At 42.0% G+C, this 16,575-nt stretch overlaps 1 protein-coding gene and 1 pseudogene across 10 annotated transcripts in view; one reads left to right on the forward strand and one right to left on the reverse strand.

Annotated features, from left to right (window-relative positions):
* The window catches only part of ULK4 (unc-51 like kinase 4), a 706,344-nt gene that overhangs the window by 685,518 nt on the left and 4,251 nt on the right, over positions 1–16,575 (reverse strand). For all 10 annotated transcript variants that reach the window (XR_013413811.1, XR_001443048.3, XM_077992220.1 and 7 more), the window contains one exon: positions 13,352–13,537. Coding sequence is in view for 8 of the 10 variants with exons in the window: in XM_077992220.1 (XP_077848346.1) it covers positions 13,352–13,489 (138 nt within the window). In the remaining 2 variants the exon portion in view is untranslated. The remainder of the gene's footprint in view (positions 1–13,351; positions 13,538–16,575) is intronic.
* LOC144339127 (large ribosomal subunit protein eL36 pseudogene) lies at positions 14,083–14,482 on the forward strand (annotated as a pseudogene).

A 16,575-nucleotide genomic window follows, 5' to 3' on the forward strand; every position in this document is an offset into this window, starting at 1 on the left:
AAAAAAAGAAACATTCTTATTTTCTGTTCGATAAGTATTTAAAAAAAAAAAAAAAAAGAAACATCCTAGATGAATCCTAGTGTCATCAATTCACCCTATTGTAAAAGGTATCTTTACAATAAGCACACTGATCTTAAAAATGTACATTTCTGTCAGATCATAAGAATACTCGTGCATAAAAAACAAATAATAAACATGCAAAAGCCTATCTGTTAAAAAATACTAAGTTGTTCTGGAGGTTTTGCTTTCTCCTTTTAAAATTCCACTAAATACGAAAAAAAAAATGTGTGCATTACTAGCAAACCATCAAGATCCAAAATTGCTGACAACTAACAAAGTGCTTTCAATCCTGTCCTTTTTTTTTTTTTTTTTTTTTTTTTGAAACAAGGTCTCACTCTATACCCAGGCTGGAGCACAGTGGCACAATCATGGCTCACTGTAGCCTTCATCTATTGGGCTCAAGGGATCTTCCTCCTCCCTCAGCCTCCAGAGTAGTGGGGACCATAGTTGCACCACTACATTCGGTTGACTTTTTTGATTTTTTGCATACACAAGGTCTCACTTTGTTGCCCCAGTTGGTCTTGAACTCCTGGATTCAACCAATCCTCCCACCTCAGCCTCCCAGAGTGCTGGGATTACAGGTATGAGTCACTGTGCTCAGCTTTAAAAAATAAATAAATAAATAAATAAACTTTTTTTTAAAGTTACATCCAAACTCTACTACCACTTAACACAAACAGATGAGCCCATATATACAGCGCTCCCCATTTTAAAAATGAAACACTCTGTGAACAACTAGGTGGGCTCATACCGTAGCACAATTAGAGGAAAATGGATCCACATAACTTAGAAGACAGAGGAGTTAAAAAACAGAAAGCAGAGTGACCAAGAGAAAATTTAAGGAGCAACTTGCAAGAAACTACAAAACTAAAATGAAAAACTTAGCCAGGCATGGTGGCACATGCTTGTGGTCCCAGCTACTAGAGAGGCTGAGGCAGGAGGATCCCTTGAGCCCGGAAGTCAAGGCACAGTGAGCCGTGATCACATCACTGCACCCAGCCTGAGTGACAGAGAAAGAAAGAAGAAAGGAGAAAGGAAGGAAGAAAGGAAGGAAGGAAGGAAGGAAGGAAGGAAGGAAGGGAGGGAGGGAGGGAGGGAGGGAGGGAGGGAGGGAGGGAGGGAGGGAAAGAAACTGCAAAACTAATAAGGCCACCAAAGAATAAGGAAGACCACCTGGTGTCCATGTTTAAGGACTCCCACTGATTCAGGCACAGGAAGGGGGAGGTCCTGATGAAAAATAAAGGGGACATGGCAATTACAACAGAATCACCAACAGAATCTGGGCCCCAGCACTTCCTTCCAGCACTCCTCATCATTCAACATACGCCCCATGCCCACTCTTCTAAATGCTGGACCAAACTGCCTCTCAAAGTCTTGCCCTCCACCTTCACCTCAACCACCTATCTATCCATGGTTACTCCACAGACCTACAGTGTTCAATGTGGGAGCGATGTGCCACACAGGGCTACTCAGAACTCAAAAAGTGGCTTGTCTGAACTGGGATGTGCTACAGATGTGAAATACACACAGTATTCTGAAGACTTCATACCAAAAAATAATAAACAGTATCTCAATAATAGTTTTTACCGGCCAGGTGCAGTGGCTCACGACTGTAAACCCAACACTTTGGGAGGCCGAGGCGGGCAGATCACTTGAGGTCAGGAGTTTGAGACCAGCCTGGCCAACATGGTGAAATCCTATCTCTACAAAAAATACAAAAATTAGGCGGGCATGGTGGTACATGTCTGAAGTTCCAGGAACTTAGGAGGCTGAGGCAGGAGAATCACTTGAACCCAGAAGGCAGAGGTTGCAGAAAGCCTAGATCGCACCACTGCACTCCAGCCTGGGTGGGAGAGCAAGACTTCATCTCAAATAAATAAAAAAATAAATAGTATTTACCAATTATATGTTGAAATGATCGTACATTGTGTACACTGGTTTTAGAAATATATTACCAAAGTTAGGCTGGGCGCGATGGCTCACGCCTGTAATCCCAGCACTTTGGGAGGCTGAGGTGGGTGGATCACAAGGTCAGGAGATCAAGACCATCCTGGCTAACACAGTGAAACTCCATCTCTACTAAAAATACAAAAAATTAGCCGGGCGTGGTGGCGGGCGCCTATAGTCCCAGCTACTCAGGAGGCTGAGGCAGGAGAATGGCGTGAACCCGGGAGGCGGAGCTTGCAGTGAGCCGAGATGATACCGCTGCAAGACTCTGTGAAAGAAAGAAAAGAAAAGAAAAGAAAAGAAAAGAAAAGAAAAGAAAAGAAAAGAAAGAAAGACATTACCAAAGTTAATTTCACCCATTTGTTTTTCATTTTTCAATGTGGCTACTAAAAAATTCAAAATTAGATTTGTGGCCCCCATTATATTTTTATTAGATGGTGTTGCTAGACTTTTACTAAAAACTGCATTACCAACAAAATCTCTTTCACACATCCTAGCCTGTGACAATATACACACACTTTCCAGCTTGCTCCCATGAGCATTCCAATTCTGGTTAAACTCAACCAACCCTCCACATACTCTGCAGCTACTCAAGCAGGTAAAGCAGAAGCTCCTCAAGCATGTAAAGCAGAAACAAACGGTGCTGCCTGATTTACTTTAAATGTATGATCACAAATCTCAAATGGCCCAAGACAATCTGCTCTTCAAGTGACCATTCACACCTCTTCTTTCCTCTCCTTCCTACCTCCTAACTGATGACTTTGCTTATTTCAGGGAAGGTAGAACCAAACAGAAGAAAACTTTCTCAGGCTCCTGGCGTGGAATCTACCAACTTGCATCTTGTACCATACCCTGCCTCCCCTCAGTTACCCATGCTCCTTCCAAAAGTCAAAGCCTCCCCTTGTATATATGATCCCAACCCCCCTCAAACTTCACTTATATTACTTTCTGCTCTCCACATTATGCTGAGTATTTTTCCATTGCTAATAGACCATTTCCATCAGCATACAAACATGTTGCAATTATTATCTTTACGGAAAAGCTGCTAGTTGCTTACCTAAATCTTTAATAACAGAATTCCTATATGACAAAAACAGCCTTGTGCCTGTCCAGAAAAAGATTTCTCCCACTCCTGCCCAGACAGGGGACACCAACAAGATGTTAACAGGGTCAGTAGCTCAGGTTTCCTGGAAAACACTTAATGGGGTTTATTCAAGGTAACCCCGTGGCACCTCCTTTCTTCCCCTTCCTCCCTGGAAAGCTGACATGGTAACTAAAGCGACATGGCCATCCAGCAACTGTGAAATGGCCTTGCACATAAGCCAAGTTAAATAAGGATAGGAGAGAAGAATGACAGGGAATTGATGACATGGTAGAATCAGTTTGCAAGTGCAGTTTCCTTTACATGAGAGAAAATAAACCACCTGTTTTAATACATGTAATTTCACAGGAGGATGAGGCAGGAGAATTGCCTGAACCCAGGAGGTGGAGGTTGCAGTGAGCTGAAAGCATGCCACTATACTCCAGTCTGGATGACAGAGTGAGATCCTGTCTCAAAAAAAAAAGGAAAAAAAAAAAAAAAAACATGTCATTTCAGATCTCAGGAGTCAGAGGTAACTCCTGATAACTCTTTCCATCTCAACCTCCTGTCTCCATCCAGTTATCATCCCATTTCTCTGCTCCTTGATACAGCAAAACTCCTTAAGGATGGCCTCTACCTTCAGTCCCTCTTTTTATAAGAAGTGTACTTATTTATTTTTGTAGAGATAGGGTCTTGCTATGTTGCCCCGGCTGGTCTCAAACTCCTGGCCTCAAGCAATCCTCCCACCTCAGCCTCCCAAAACACCAGGATTACAGGAACGAGCCACTAAGCCCAGCTCGCTCCCCCGTAAACATATTCTAATTCCAGCTTTCATCCCCACCACTTTCTGAAACCACTCTCTTCAAGGTTATCAGTGGCCTCTCCATTGCCAAATCCTCAGTTCTCACCTTATTAGCAGCATCTCACACAAGTGGTTTACCTCATCACCGTATACTACTGTCTTTATTTGACCTCTATAACATCCCATGATTTGGCCAATATTTTTAGTTACAGAGAACAGAATCTATTCTGGCTAACAAAAGGACTTATAAGGGGCCTAGATAATTCCAGAATTAATGATGGAAAGTTCCTGAAACAGAATCTAGGCTCAATTTCTGGAAAGAGTTCCCAAACCACACCATAAAACTGAGCCACCAGAGGAGCTCCTATCTCCATCAGAACATTAAGGAATCAAGACTCTGCCATCACAGCTATCACAGCTGTCAGCACCAAAGTGCTGCCTCTGCCACCAGTAGGAAGCCACCACATCCAAACCATACTGCCTCTGCCTCAAGATGTGCTGGCAAATGGATGCCTTGGGGCCTTTACCACTTACATCAGTTTGGAATCCAAGTGTCCTTCTACTGCATCTAATTAATTTAATCACAATCCCACCTAGAACTCTGGCTGCAAAGAGTCAGGGAATTGCAGTTTGTAGCTCCCCAGAGCCTGCAGAACAGGAGAACATGCCAGAATGGGTGATAAGCAAACCAATCCACAGTTACCCACACTCTCCAGCTCCCCTCCTCTCTCACTGGATGCTCCCTTTCACTCTCCTTTGCTGGGTCCTCCTTCTCCTTACACTTGCTAAATGTTACAGTGAAGGTCCTGAGTCCTCTTCTATCTTCCCTCACATTGGCCTAATGTCTTATGCTGATGACATATAATTTTGACACATAAAGATACACAGCATTTCCATCCCTCCAGAAAGTACTTTGTGCCCATTTCCAGATGTCTTCCTTAAATTTACATCTCCACCCTGATCAACCCCCTAAACTGCAGACGCAAATACCCAATGTCTTCCAATGGGCACCCAAAATTAAAATGCCCGAATCCACTGTTTTCCTAGTCTTTTTTCCCTCAGTGTTATCACCATCCTTCCAGTCATGTAGGCCAAAACCCTAGGATAATCATTGACTTCTCTTTCACACCTCACACCCAATCCATGACCAAAAACAATCATCTGTACTCTACACATGTATTCAGACTCTTCATTCATAGAAAGTCAAAACCAGCAAAATTAATCAGTGGAGTTAGAAGTCAAGATCATGATTACCCTTGGGTGGGAAGAAAGAGACTGGCGGGGGCAGGAAGGGCATCTAAAATACTGCTCATGTTATTTCTTGATTATGTGCTGGTTTCACTGGTGTATTTGTTTTATGAAAATTTAAGCATACAATTATGCTTTCCTGTATGTATATACTTCAGTAAAAAGATTCACTCAAAATGGAATACATTTTAGTAATAAAGGAATAACTATAATACTTGCAGTAACACAGGTGAATCTCAATAACATCTTAAGGAAAAGAAGTGTGACACAAAAAAGTACACACCACAGGAACCCATTTACTTGAGGTTCAAGAATAGGCAAAATAATCTACAATGATAGAAGTAAGAACAGTGCTGGGGGCAGTGTTGAAGATGACATCTGGAGAGGTCAGGAAGCACTTTCTGGAGGAATAGACAGACTATTTCTTGATTTGGATGTTACATGACTTGCATACATTTGTTAAAAGTCATTGAACTATACACTACACTATTCAGGTGTGCCTAAGACCTCAAAGATCCCAGAATTACACTAATGCCTGTACTAGATATTCCTCATTCTCTTGGAATCCAGTACATTTCCCAATAGTACTTGTTCTACTTGGAAAGGCATCAGTTTACCATGGTAGCGAAATTTTCCCTGTGGTTGTGCTATCCACCCTTATGGCCAGCATTTGTAGTGTGTGTCACAAGTTGTATTCTCATGGTGAGATAGTTTCTCTGCTGTGATCAGGTTTCCCTGTTGCAGTCAAAGGAACAAGTGATTTAATCGGGATAAGTTTTACAGAAGATGGTGGCATTTGTTCTGGATCCTGATAAGCCTAAAAAGTATCACAAAGCTTCTTGTCTGAAAATTTCTCCCACAGTGGCCCTACTGCAGTCTTTGAAAATTCCCTATTATCCATTCCCCTGAATTAAGCCTTTGACAGATTCCAAAATGCTATCAAAATGTGATCACAGAAGGGGATGATACTTCAAGGAAAATGAATTTGTTACATTAGCTAGACACATCATCCAGCAGGGTCCTAAAATGAAGGAACAAGAGACAGGTAAATTATGACACCTGAAAGTGTGGTTATGAAAAGGTCCAAAGCAAGGGAAAGTACTGAGGAGGACTGTCAACGTGACAACTGAGAACAGCCAGTGGGAAGCATGATGGTAAATGCTATATGGAGAAGAGGAGAAAAAAGGCCATGAAGTCAAACTCTTCATTACATGTAATTTTTTTCTTGGCCTACCCTGCTGGCCTCCTCAACTGGAGAAGGGGCATAGGTACCATGATCCGACAGATCTGAACCAACTGTAGATCAGGATAATACTGACATCATAGGCAATTGTGAGAAGTGAATGCACCCCGCATAGTGGCTGGAACATATTAGATATACTCAATAAATGGTAGCATATGATGAACTTCTGCAAAGGAAAAGAGTAGAAATGCTTCTGCAAGGTATGGGACACAGGAGTTTCCAAGAGCTAAGACCCCTAAAAAGCAGCGACTTGGACAACCATTTGAATGGAGTGTTCATACATGCCTTGATTCCTCTATCTCACCTATCTAGCTGAGCTACTATCTAGCTCAGAAGTACAGGATCTGCCTCTGACCGATCATTTCGCCCTCTAACACAGCAGACACTCAACAATACGCTTTTGTTGTTGAAGTGAGTGAATGGATCTTGGGAAAGAGAGAGGTTTCCCCAGCCTCTATAAATCAGGAATAAGGCAGACAGAAAACAGTGGCCTTTCTATATCCATTAAAACTCTTGCACATGCTGAAACTGCCCTCATCCTTCTTTCCCACACATGACCCCACGTCCCTCTTCTCAACTCTCTTCCAGTTCTGGGTATTTCCCTCTCCATCTACACATTCTCTATGTATTTCTTGTTCCAGTGGTAACTATGACATAACAGACATCATGAAAGAATATTTAAGCCGGGCACAGTGGCTCCCACCTATCATCCCAGCATTCAGGAGGCTGAGGTGGGCAGATCACTTGAGGTCAGGAGTTTGATGGCAGCCTGACCAACATAGTGAAACCCCGTTTCTAATAAAAATACAAAGATTCACTGGGCATGGTAGTGTGCACCTGTAATCCCAGCTACTCAGGAGGCTGGGGCAGGAGAATCGCTTGCACAGGGGAGGCAGAGGTTGCAGTGAGCCAAGATCACACCACTGCACTCCAGCCTGGACGACAGAGTCTGGACTCTGTCTCAAAAAAAAAAAGAAAGAGTGTTTATTAAGTGGCAGGCACTATACTAAATATCCTACTATCTTAGTGAAAGCTAGATATGTCAACAAAATACAAGCAAATTGAATTCAGCAGTATATTAAAAGGATTATGCACTGTAACCAAGTGGGTTTATTCCTGGAAAACAAAGATGGTCGAACATATGAAAATGGAATATACCACATTATGAAGGGGGGAAAAAAGTATGATCATCTCAATTAATACAGAAAATGCACTTGGCAAAATTCAACAACCTTTAAAAAAAAAAAAAAAAAAAAAAAAAAAAACTCCACAAGCTAGAATAGAAGGAAACTATCTCAACATAATAAAAGTCATATATGAAAAAGCCAAAGTAAACAACATAGTCAATGGTGAAAGAGTAAAGCTTTTCCTCTAACATAAAGAAGTAGGCAAGAATGTCTGCTTTCTCCACTTCTAGTCAAAATGGTATAAAAAGTCCTAGCCAGAGCAATTACACAAGAAAAAAAAAAAGGCATCCAAATTGGAAAGGAAAAAGTAAAATCAACTCTGTTTGCAGACGGTATGATTGATTTTATATGTAAAAAACCCTAAGGCCAGGTGTGGCGGCTCATGCCTGTAATCCCAGCACTTTGGGAGGCCGAGGCGGGCAAATCACCTGAGGTCAGGAGTTCGAGAGCAGCCTGGCCAACACAGTGAAATCCCATCTCTACTAAAAATACAAAAAAATTAGCCAGGCATGGTGGCAGGCACCTGAAATCGCAGCTACTTGGGAGGCTGAGGCAGGAGAATCGTTTGAACCTGGGAGGCAGAGGTTGCAGTGTGCCAAGATCACGCCACTGAACTCCTGCCTGGGTGACAGACTGAGACTTTGTCTCAAAAAAAAAAAAAAAAAAAAAAAAAAAAACCCTGAAGTTTCCATAAAATAAACTGTCAAAACAAAAACAAATTTTGCAAAGTAAAATACAAAGTCCAGGTCCAACACTCAAAAGATTAGCGGAATTTCTCTTTTTTTTTTTTTTTTTTTTGAGACGGCGTTTCACTCTTGTTGCCCAGGCTGGAGCACAATGGCATGATCTCAGCTCACTGCAACCTCTGCCTTCCAGGTTCACACGATTCTCCTGCCTCAGCCTTCCAAGTAGCTGAGATTACAGATGCCCACCACCATACCCAGCTAATTTTTGTATTTTTAGTAGAGACGGGGTCTCACCTTGTTGGCCAGGCTGGTCTCAAACTCCTGACCTCAGGTGATCTGCCCCCCTCGGCTTCCCAAAGTGATGGGATTACAGGCATGAGCCACCACATCTGCCTTTTTTTTTGAGACAGTGTCTCTGTCGCCCAGGCGAGAGTGCAGTGGCATGATCGCGACTCACTGCAACCTCCACCTCCAGGTCTGAAGCAATCCTCCTGTCTCAGTCTCCCAAGTAGGTGAGACTACAGGCACATACCACAATGCCTGGCTAATTTTTCTATTTTTTCTAGAGACAAGGTTTCACCATGTTGCCCAGGCTGGTCCTGAACTTCTGGGCTCAAGTGATCTACCCACCTTGATCTCTCAAAGTGGCGGGATTATAGGCAGGAGCCACCACACCTGGCACAGTCTGATGAGGTTTGATTGATGCAGGTACTGGCAAAACTCTCTTTATTTATTTATTTATTTTTTATTTATTTATTTTATTTTTTTTTTGGAGACAGGGTCTCAGTCCGTCACTCAGGTTGGAGTGCAGTGGCACAATCATGGCTCACTGTGACCCCTGCCACCCAGGCTCAAGCAATCCTCCCACTTCAGCTTCCCAAGTAGCTGGGACCTCAGGTGCATGCCACCATCCCCGGCTAATTTTTGAGACGGAGTCTCGCCCTGTTGCCCAGGCTGGAGTGCAGTGGTGCAATCTTGGCTCACTGCAACCCCCACCTCCTGAGTTCAAGTGATTCTCCTGCCTCAGCCTCACAAGTAGCTGCGACTACAGACATGTGCCACCACGCCCGGCTGATTTTTTTGTATTTTTAATAGAGACAGGGTTTCACCATGTTGGCCAGGCTGGTCTTGAACTCCTGGCCTCAAGTGATCCGCCCACCTCGGCCTCCAAAAGTGCTGGACTTACAGGTGGGACCCACCGCGCCTGGCCCACTCCTGGCTAATTTTTGTATCTTTTGCAGAGACACATTTTCACCATGTTGCCTAGGCTGGTCTGGAACTCCTGAGCTCAAGCAATCCACCTGCCTCAGTCTCTCAAAATGCTAGGATTACAGATGTGAGCCACCATGCCCAGGGGGAATTTCTATACATTAACAAATGTACAATCGAAAAAGGAAATTAAGAAAACAACTCCATTTATAATAGCAGCAAAAAGAATAAGACACATAGGAATTAACCAAACAGGTAGAAAGGCTTACACAACAAAAACTATAAAACACTTCTGAAAGAAAATTTTAAAAGACATAAATAGGCCGGGCGTGGTGGCTCACGCCTGTAATCCCAGCACTTTGGGAGGCTGAGGCGGGCGGATCATGAGGTCAGGAGATTGAGACCATCCTGGCTAACACGGTGAAACCCCGTCTCTACTAAAAATACAAAAAATTGGCTGGGCGTGGTGGCGGGCACTTGTAGTCCCAGCTTCTCGGGAGGCTGAGGCAGGAGAATGACGTGAATCCGGGAGGCGGAGCTTGCAGTAAGCCGAGACTGTGCCGCTGCATTGCAGCCTATGGGATAGAGGGAGACTCCATCTCAAAAAAAAAAAAAAAAAAAAGACATAAATAAGTGGGAAAATATCACGTGTTTATGAATTAGAAGGCAATATTCAGATATTAATAATTGACATTCAAATACTACCCAAAATCAATCTACCCAAAGCAATCTATGCATTCAATGCAATTCTTATCAAAATCCCAACAACTTTTTTTGTGGCACTAGAAAAAATCTATTCAAAAATTAATATAGAATCTCAAGGTATGTCAAATGGCCAAAACAATCTTAAAAGAAAAAAAAAAACAAAGCTGGAGAACACACACTTCCTGATTCCAAAACGTACTACAAAGCTACAATAATAAAAACAGTATAGTACTGGCATAAACACGGACATATAGACCAACAGTATAGAATAAGAAGCCCAGAAATAAACCCTCACACACATGGTCAAATGACTTTCAACAAGTATTCCAAAACTATTCAATGGAGAAAGCGCAGTCTTTTCAACAAATGGTACCCGGAAAACTGGATATCCACACGTAAAAGAGAGAAGTTGGACCTTTACTGTTGTGGCCTGAATGTGTCCCTCTAAAATTCACATTGAAACCTAATGCCCATTGTGGTGGTATATTAGGAGGTGGAACCTTTAGGAGATGATTAGGTCATGAGGGCTCTGCCCTCATAAATAAAATTAGTGCCCTTAGAATAGAACCTTAAGGGGGCCTGTTTTCCTCTTCTGCCATGTGGGAACACATAGAAGGCACCATCTTTGAGAAAGAGAGCAAGCCCTTACCAGACACCAAAACTGCTGGCACCTTAATCCTGGACTTCCCAGTCCCAAGAACTGAATAAATTTCTGTTATTTAAAAGCTATCCAGTCCAAGGTATTTTGTTTTAGCAGGCCAAACAAACTGAGACATTTACGGAACACCACATACAAAACTTAACTCAAAATGAGTCAAATATCACTGAGGTAAAAATACGTAACTCTCAGAACAACAAATAGGACAAAAGCTTCATGACACTGGGCTTGGCAATGATTTTTGGATATTTGGATAAGACATCAAAGACACAGATAACAAAAAAAAGACAAATGTGACTGCAAAAATTTTAAACTTTAGTACAACAAAAGGCACTATCAACAAAGTGAAAAGGCAACTTATGGAATAAGAAAATATATTTGCATATCATATATCTGATAACAGATTAATATCTAGAATATATAGAGAAGTCATAAAACTTAGCAAGAAAATAAACAACCAGATTAGAGAATGGGCAAAGGACTTGTGGAAATGGACAAAAAGAATAGACATTTCTCCAAAGAAGATATAAAATTGTCAACAAGCACATGAAAAGATGCTGCTGAGCATCACTAGTCATTAGGGAAATGCAAATCACAACAATAATGAGATACCACCTCACACCCATTAGGATGGTTACTGTCAAAAAAAGAAAAAAAAGTACTGAGAAGGATGCAGAGAAACTGAACCCTTGTACACTGATGGGCTGGAAGGTAACGATGGCAGAGCTGCTGAGGAAAACAGTATGGCAAGTCTTCAAATAATTAAAAATAGAATTACCATAGCACCAGCAATTCCACTTCTGAGTATACACACAAAAGAAAGAAAGATATCAAAAAGATATTTGTATCCACATTTCATAGCACCATTGTTCACAATAATTAAAACATGGAAGCAACTTGTGTCCACTGTTACATAAATAGATAAGCAAAATGAACTTCATATATGTACAATGAAATATGATTCAGCCTTAAAAAGGAGGAAATTCTGACACATGCTTCAACGTGGATAAACCTTGAGGACATTACACTAAGTGAAATAAGTCAGACACAAAAAAGAAAAATGCTGTATGATACCATTTACATAGAGTAGTCAAAACCACAGAAACAAAAAGTAGAATGATAGTTGCCAAAAGCTGGAGAAGGAGAAATGAAGAATTACAGTTTAATGGGTACAGAGCTTCAGTTTTACAAGATGAAAAGAGTTACGGGGATAGATGGAGGTGATAGTTGCACAGCAATATGAATGTACTTATTATCCCTAAACTGTACAATTAAAAATCACTAAGGTACAAACTTTGTTATATTGTATTTTACCAATATATTGGTAAAAATAATACCAATTATTATTTTATTTATATATGTCATGTATATAACATATAACATATTATAATATATAAATAAAATAATATAGATTATATATTATAACATAAATATTTATGTTATATATTATATATATTTATATAGATTATATATAAATATATATAGATTTTTTTTTTTTTTGAGATGGAGTCTAACTCTGTCGCCCAGGTTGGAGTGCAATGGCGTGATCTCGGCTCACTGCAACCTCCACCTCCCGGGTTCAAGCAATTCTCCTGCCTCAGCTTCCTGAGTAGCTGGAATTACAGGCGCGTACTACCACGCCCGGCTAATTTTTGTATTTTTAGTAGAAACGGGGTTTCACCATGTTGGTCAGGTTGGTATTGAACTACTGACCTCGTGATCCGCCCGCCTCGGCCTCTCAAAGTGTGGCCACCGCGCCCAGCCCACAATATTTTTTTTTAAGTTAGGTATGGTCCAAGAAGCCTAGGCTATAAAGTGACACTAGGCTATAAAGTGACACAGCTATTTCCAACCCAAGTCACTCTCACCCAGTGTCCTTCCTTGACAGTAAATTGCAGACGTAGGGGGGAACCTGCTTGTTTCCTAAATACACCAAATTCAAAAAGTAAATTACCTAATATACAATATCGTTTCCAGGCTGGGCTCATTGGCTCCTGCCTGAAATCCCAACACTTTGGGAGGCTGAGGCAGGCAGATTACTTGAGCTCAGGAGTTCAAGACCAGCCTGGGCAACATAGCCAAACCCCGACTCTATGAAAAATACAAAAAATTAGCCAGGTGTGGTGGTATGTGCCTGTAGTCCCAGATACTCTGGAGGCTGAGGTGGGAGGATCATTTGAGCCCAGGAGATCGAGGCTGCAGTAAGCCCAGTGCACTCCAGTCTGGGCAACAGAGTCAGACAGACCCTGTTTCTAAGGGAAGGAAAAAAAAAAAAAAAAGAGTATAGTTTCCCTGATTTATACCCCCCACCAAAAAAAACAAAAAAGAAAATTAAGTTAGTCATTACTTGGATATGTTTATTACTCATTATTCAGGACTGGTGGCCCTGAATAGATAGAAGGTCACCCATTCCGGACTGAAAATGTGGTGTTTGATATATCAAATTTAATGACTACTGTGAAAATGCTATCCCCTTCTACCCATCATAGCTATTTCCCCATGCCAATGTAAATACACTGACTTACCCAGTTGGTTATTTCAGGCCTTTTGCACTTATCAGTACAAAGAATGGCTACAAAATTGATTGTTCCCTTCCGTCGCCCTTTATAGACAACAGTCTTGCTTCCTCTTCCAATCTCCTCATACAGAATAAAGTTTTCCATCTCTGGGCCGATTTCTCACATACAGTAGAATAATAGCATCTCTAGCTCCTAAAAAGTAAACAAAAATGACATTGATAAATGCAAGCTAGTTGCATAATAATTACGCTAGGATAATTAGCCCAGGATATTTTATGTGTAAAAAAATCTAGCAATTCGACAAATTCAGAAAATTCACCTACAAATGTTAAATACTAGTGCTAATGTTTTTGCAGGATGAACGAAGCTACGGAGCAAATAAATAAAATTTCACAGCTGGCGCAGTGGCTCACGCCTGTAATCCCAGCACTTTGGGAGGCCGCGGCAGGGGGATCCCCTGAGGTCAGTTCGAGACCAGCCTGGCCAACATGGTGAAACCTTGTCTCTACTAAAAACACAAAACTTGGCCAGGCGTGGTGATGCGCGCCTGTAATCCCAGCTACGCGGGAGGCTGAGGCAGGAGAATCGCTTGAACCCAGGACTGCACTCCAACCACGCCTAAGTAACAAAAGGACCACAGGCTATTCCCTTTGCAAAAAAAAAAAAAAAAAAAAAAAATTCACAAACCAATATTCAAGTTCCCATCAACAAGATCTTTTTAAAACACAGTGGCCGCCCATGCCTCTAGGGTGAGTAGATTTCCCGACATTCCATGCGGCCGGCCCTTCCGCCACGGCCACCATTGGAGAGCGGCAGCCATGGCTCTGAGCTACCCTGTGGCCGTGGGCCTCGATGAGGGCTACAGGGTGACCAAAAATGGGAGCAAGCCTAGCCCAGCCACCGCCAAAGTGGGCAACAGACTAAGCACACCAAGTTTGTGTGGGACATCATCCCAAAGGTATATGGCTTTGCTCCCTACGAGCCGGCGTGCCATGGAGTTGCTCAAGGTCTCCAAGGCCAAATGGCCCTCAAGTTCATCAAGAAAAGAGTGGGGGACACATCCGCACCAAGATGAATAGATAAGAGCTAAGCAACGTCCTGCCCGCCAAGAGGAAAGTGGCCGCCAAGAAGGACTGAGGCCCCCTACCCTCTGTCAATAAAACCTTCACAGAAAAAAAAAAAAAAAATGTGAAAATAACAGCTATTTCGAACAAGAGTAACAAAATCCAGGTATGAATTAGATTTTACCCAACATCTCGTATCTTACTTTCTCAGTTACAATGGAAACCTGGTACAATGGAAAACAACATCTGCACAATGGGATAATATGTGAGGCAGAATAGGGTCTAGAGGCAGGGAACCTAAGGCTGTTTCACACTGACTTCTTATAACAAAATTGAAAGGAAAACCCTAACTTTCCACGCCTAAGTAACAAAAGGACCACAGGCTATTCCCTTTGCAAACCCCCTACCTTTTCTAGGCAGCAGATGGGAAATTAACTGATCGCAACCAATCAGAGTGATTGGGGCGGAGTCTTGGTTTGCAACTTTGTAACTTCACCTTAGCATCTAACTGGCTGCAGAGAATGGAATCAATGAATGAAATGTAATCAATGAAATTGGCTGATGGCAACCAATCAGACCGATTGCAGGCCACCACTGATTTACGGGAGGTGAGCATGAAAAGGCCAATGGGAAACTTCTAGGGAGTATTTGGACTGGGTATCCGTATCCCGGACTTCCAGTGCTGCTCAGGCAGGTCCCACACTGTGGAGTGTACTTTCCTTTTTAATAAATCCCTGTTTTCATTCTTTTGTTGCTTCATTCTTTCTTTGCTTTGCTGGGCATTTTGTTCAATTCTTTGTTCAAAACGCCAAGAACCTGGACAACCTGCAGTCAAGACCCTCTGCCAGTCTTGACTGGTATGCCCCACCTAAACCTTATAAATTATGAGAAGCAAAAGAGAAAACAAGTGAAAATACAGTATAAACAAATATGGAATGATAAGTCCATGTAATCCCTAGAGGCCGAAGGAGTCAATCCAAATACCATTAATACTACTGGCTCGTAGGCCAAATTGGGCATGCTGCCTACTTTTGTAAATAAAGTTTAATTGGAACATAGCCACACCCATTCATTTATATATTGCTTATGGCTGCTTTCAAACTGCTATATATTGCCTATGACAGAGTTGAGTGGTTGTGACAGAGACTCTACAGCCTGCACAAGCCCTAAAATATTTACTATTTGTCTCTTCATTAAAAAAAAGTTTGCCAACCCCTGCTCTAAATCAAGATGTTTGTTGTCGTTGGTTTAACCAAGGACTTCAACCTTCACCTAAGGTATAAGAAGTTAAATGAGTTCGTTTTCTTGGCCAACATAACCCTTTAATTTTCATAAGTAAATAAGGACTTGATGTAATCGCTTATCAGACATCTTATTTAGAATTTCAGTTAAAGTGGAATTAGAGTATTAAACAATATATGAGAAGTTAATCTAAGTAACTCATTAAAATCATTCTTTCAGTCTGAATACAGTGGCTCACGCCTGTAATCCCAGCACTTTGGGAGGCTGAGGTGAGCTGATCACCTGAGGTCAGGAGTTTGAGACCAGCCTGACCAACATGGCAAAACCCTATCTCTACTAAAAATATAAAAATTAGCCAGGCATGGTGGCACACGCTTGTAATCCCAGCTACTCAGGAGGCTGAGGTAGGAGAATCGCTTGAACCCAGGAGGCAGAGGTGGCAGTGAGCTGAGATGGTGCCACTGCACTCCAGCCTGGAAGACAGAGCACCACTCAAAAAAAACAAATCCATCTTTCATAACCTGGCATCTCTTTGGAAAGATATGTTAGACTATATTAAACTTTCCAGAAACTCACAATATATCTACATATCAAAACAGCACATTGGCCAGGCACGGTGGCTTGCACCTATAATCTCACCCCTTTGGGAGGTCAAGGCAGAAGAATTGCTTGAGCCCAGGAGATTGAGGCTGCAGTGAGCCACAATTGCATCATGGTACTCCAGCCTAGGCAACAGAGTGAGACCATGTCTCAGAGAAAAAAAAAAAAGGAAGAAAAAAATGTAAAAAGCACATTGGGCTGAACTCAATGGCTCATGCCTGTAATTCCACCACTTTGGCCAAGGAGGGAGGTTCAGTTGAGGCCAGGAGTTTGAGACCAACCTGGGAAACATGGCGACACATCATCTCTACACAATATTTTAAA

This window comes from Macaca mulatta, chromosome 2, assembly GCF_049350105.2.
Source record: "Macaca mulatta isolate MMU2019108-1 chromosome 2, T2T-MMU8v2.0, whole genome shotgun sequence".
Classification (NCBI taxonomy): domain Eukaryota; kingdom Metazoa; phylum Chordata; class Mammalia; order Primates; family Cercopithecidae; genus Macaca; species Macaca mulatta.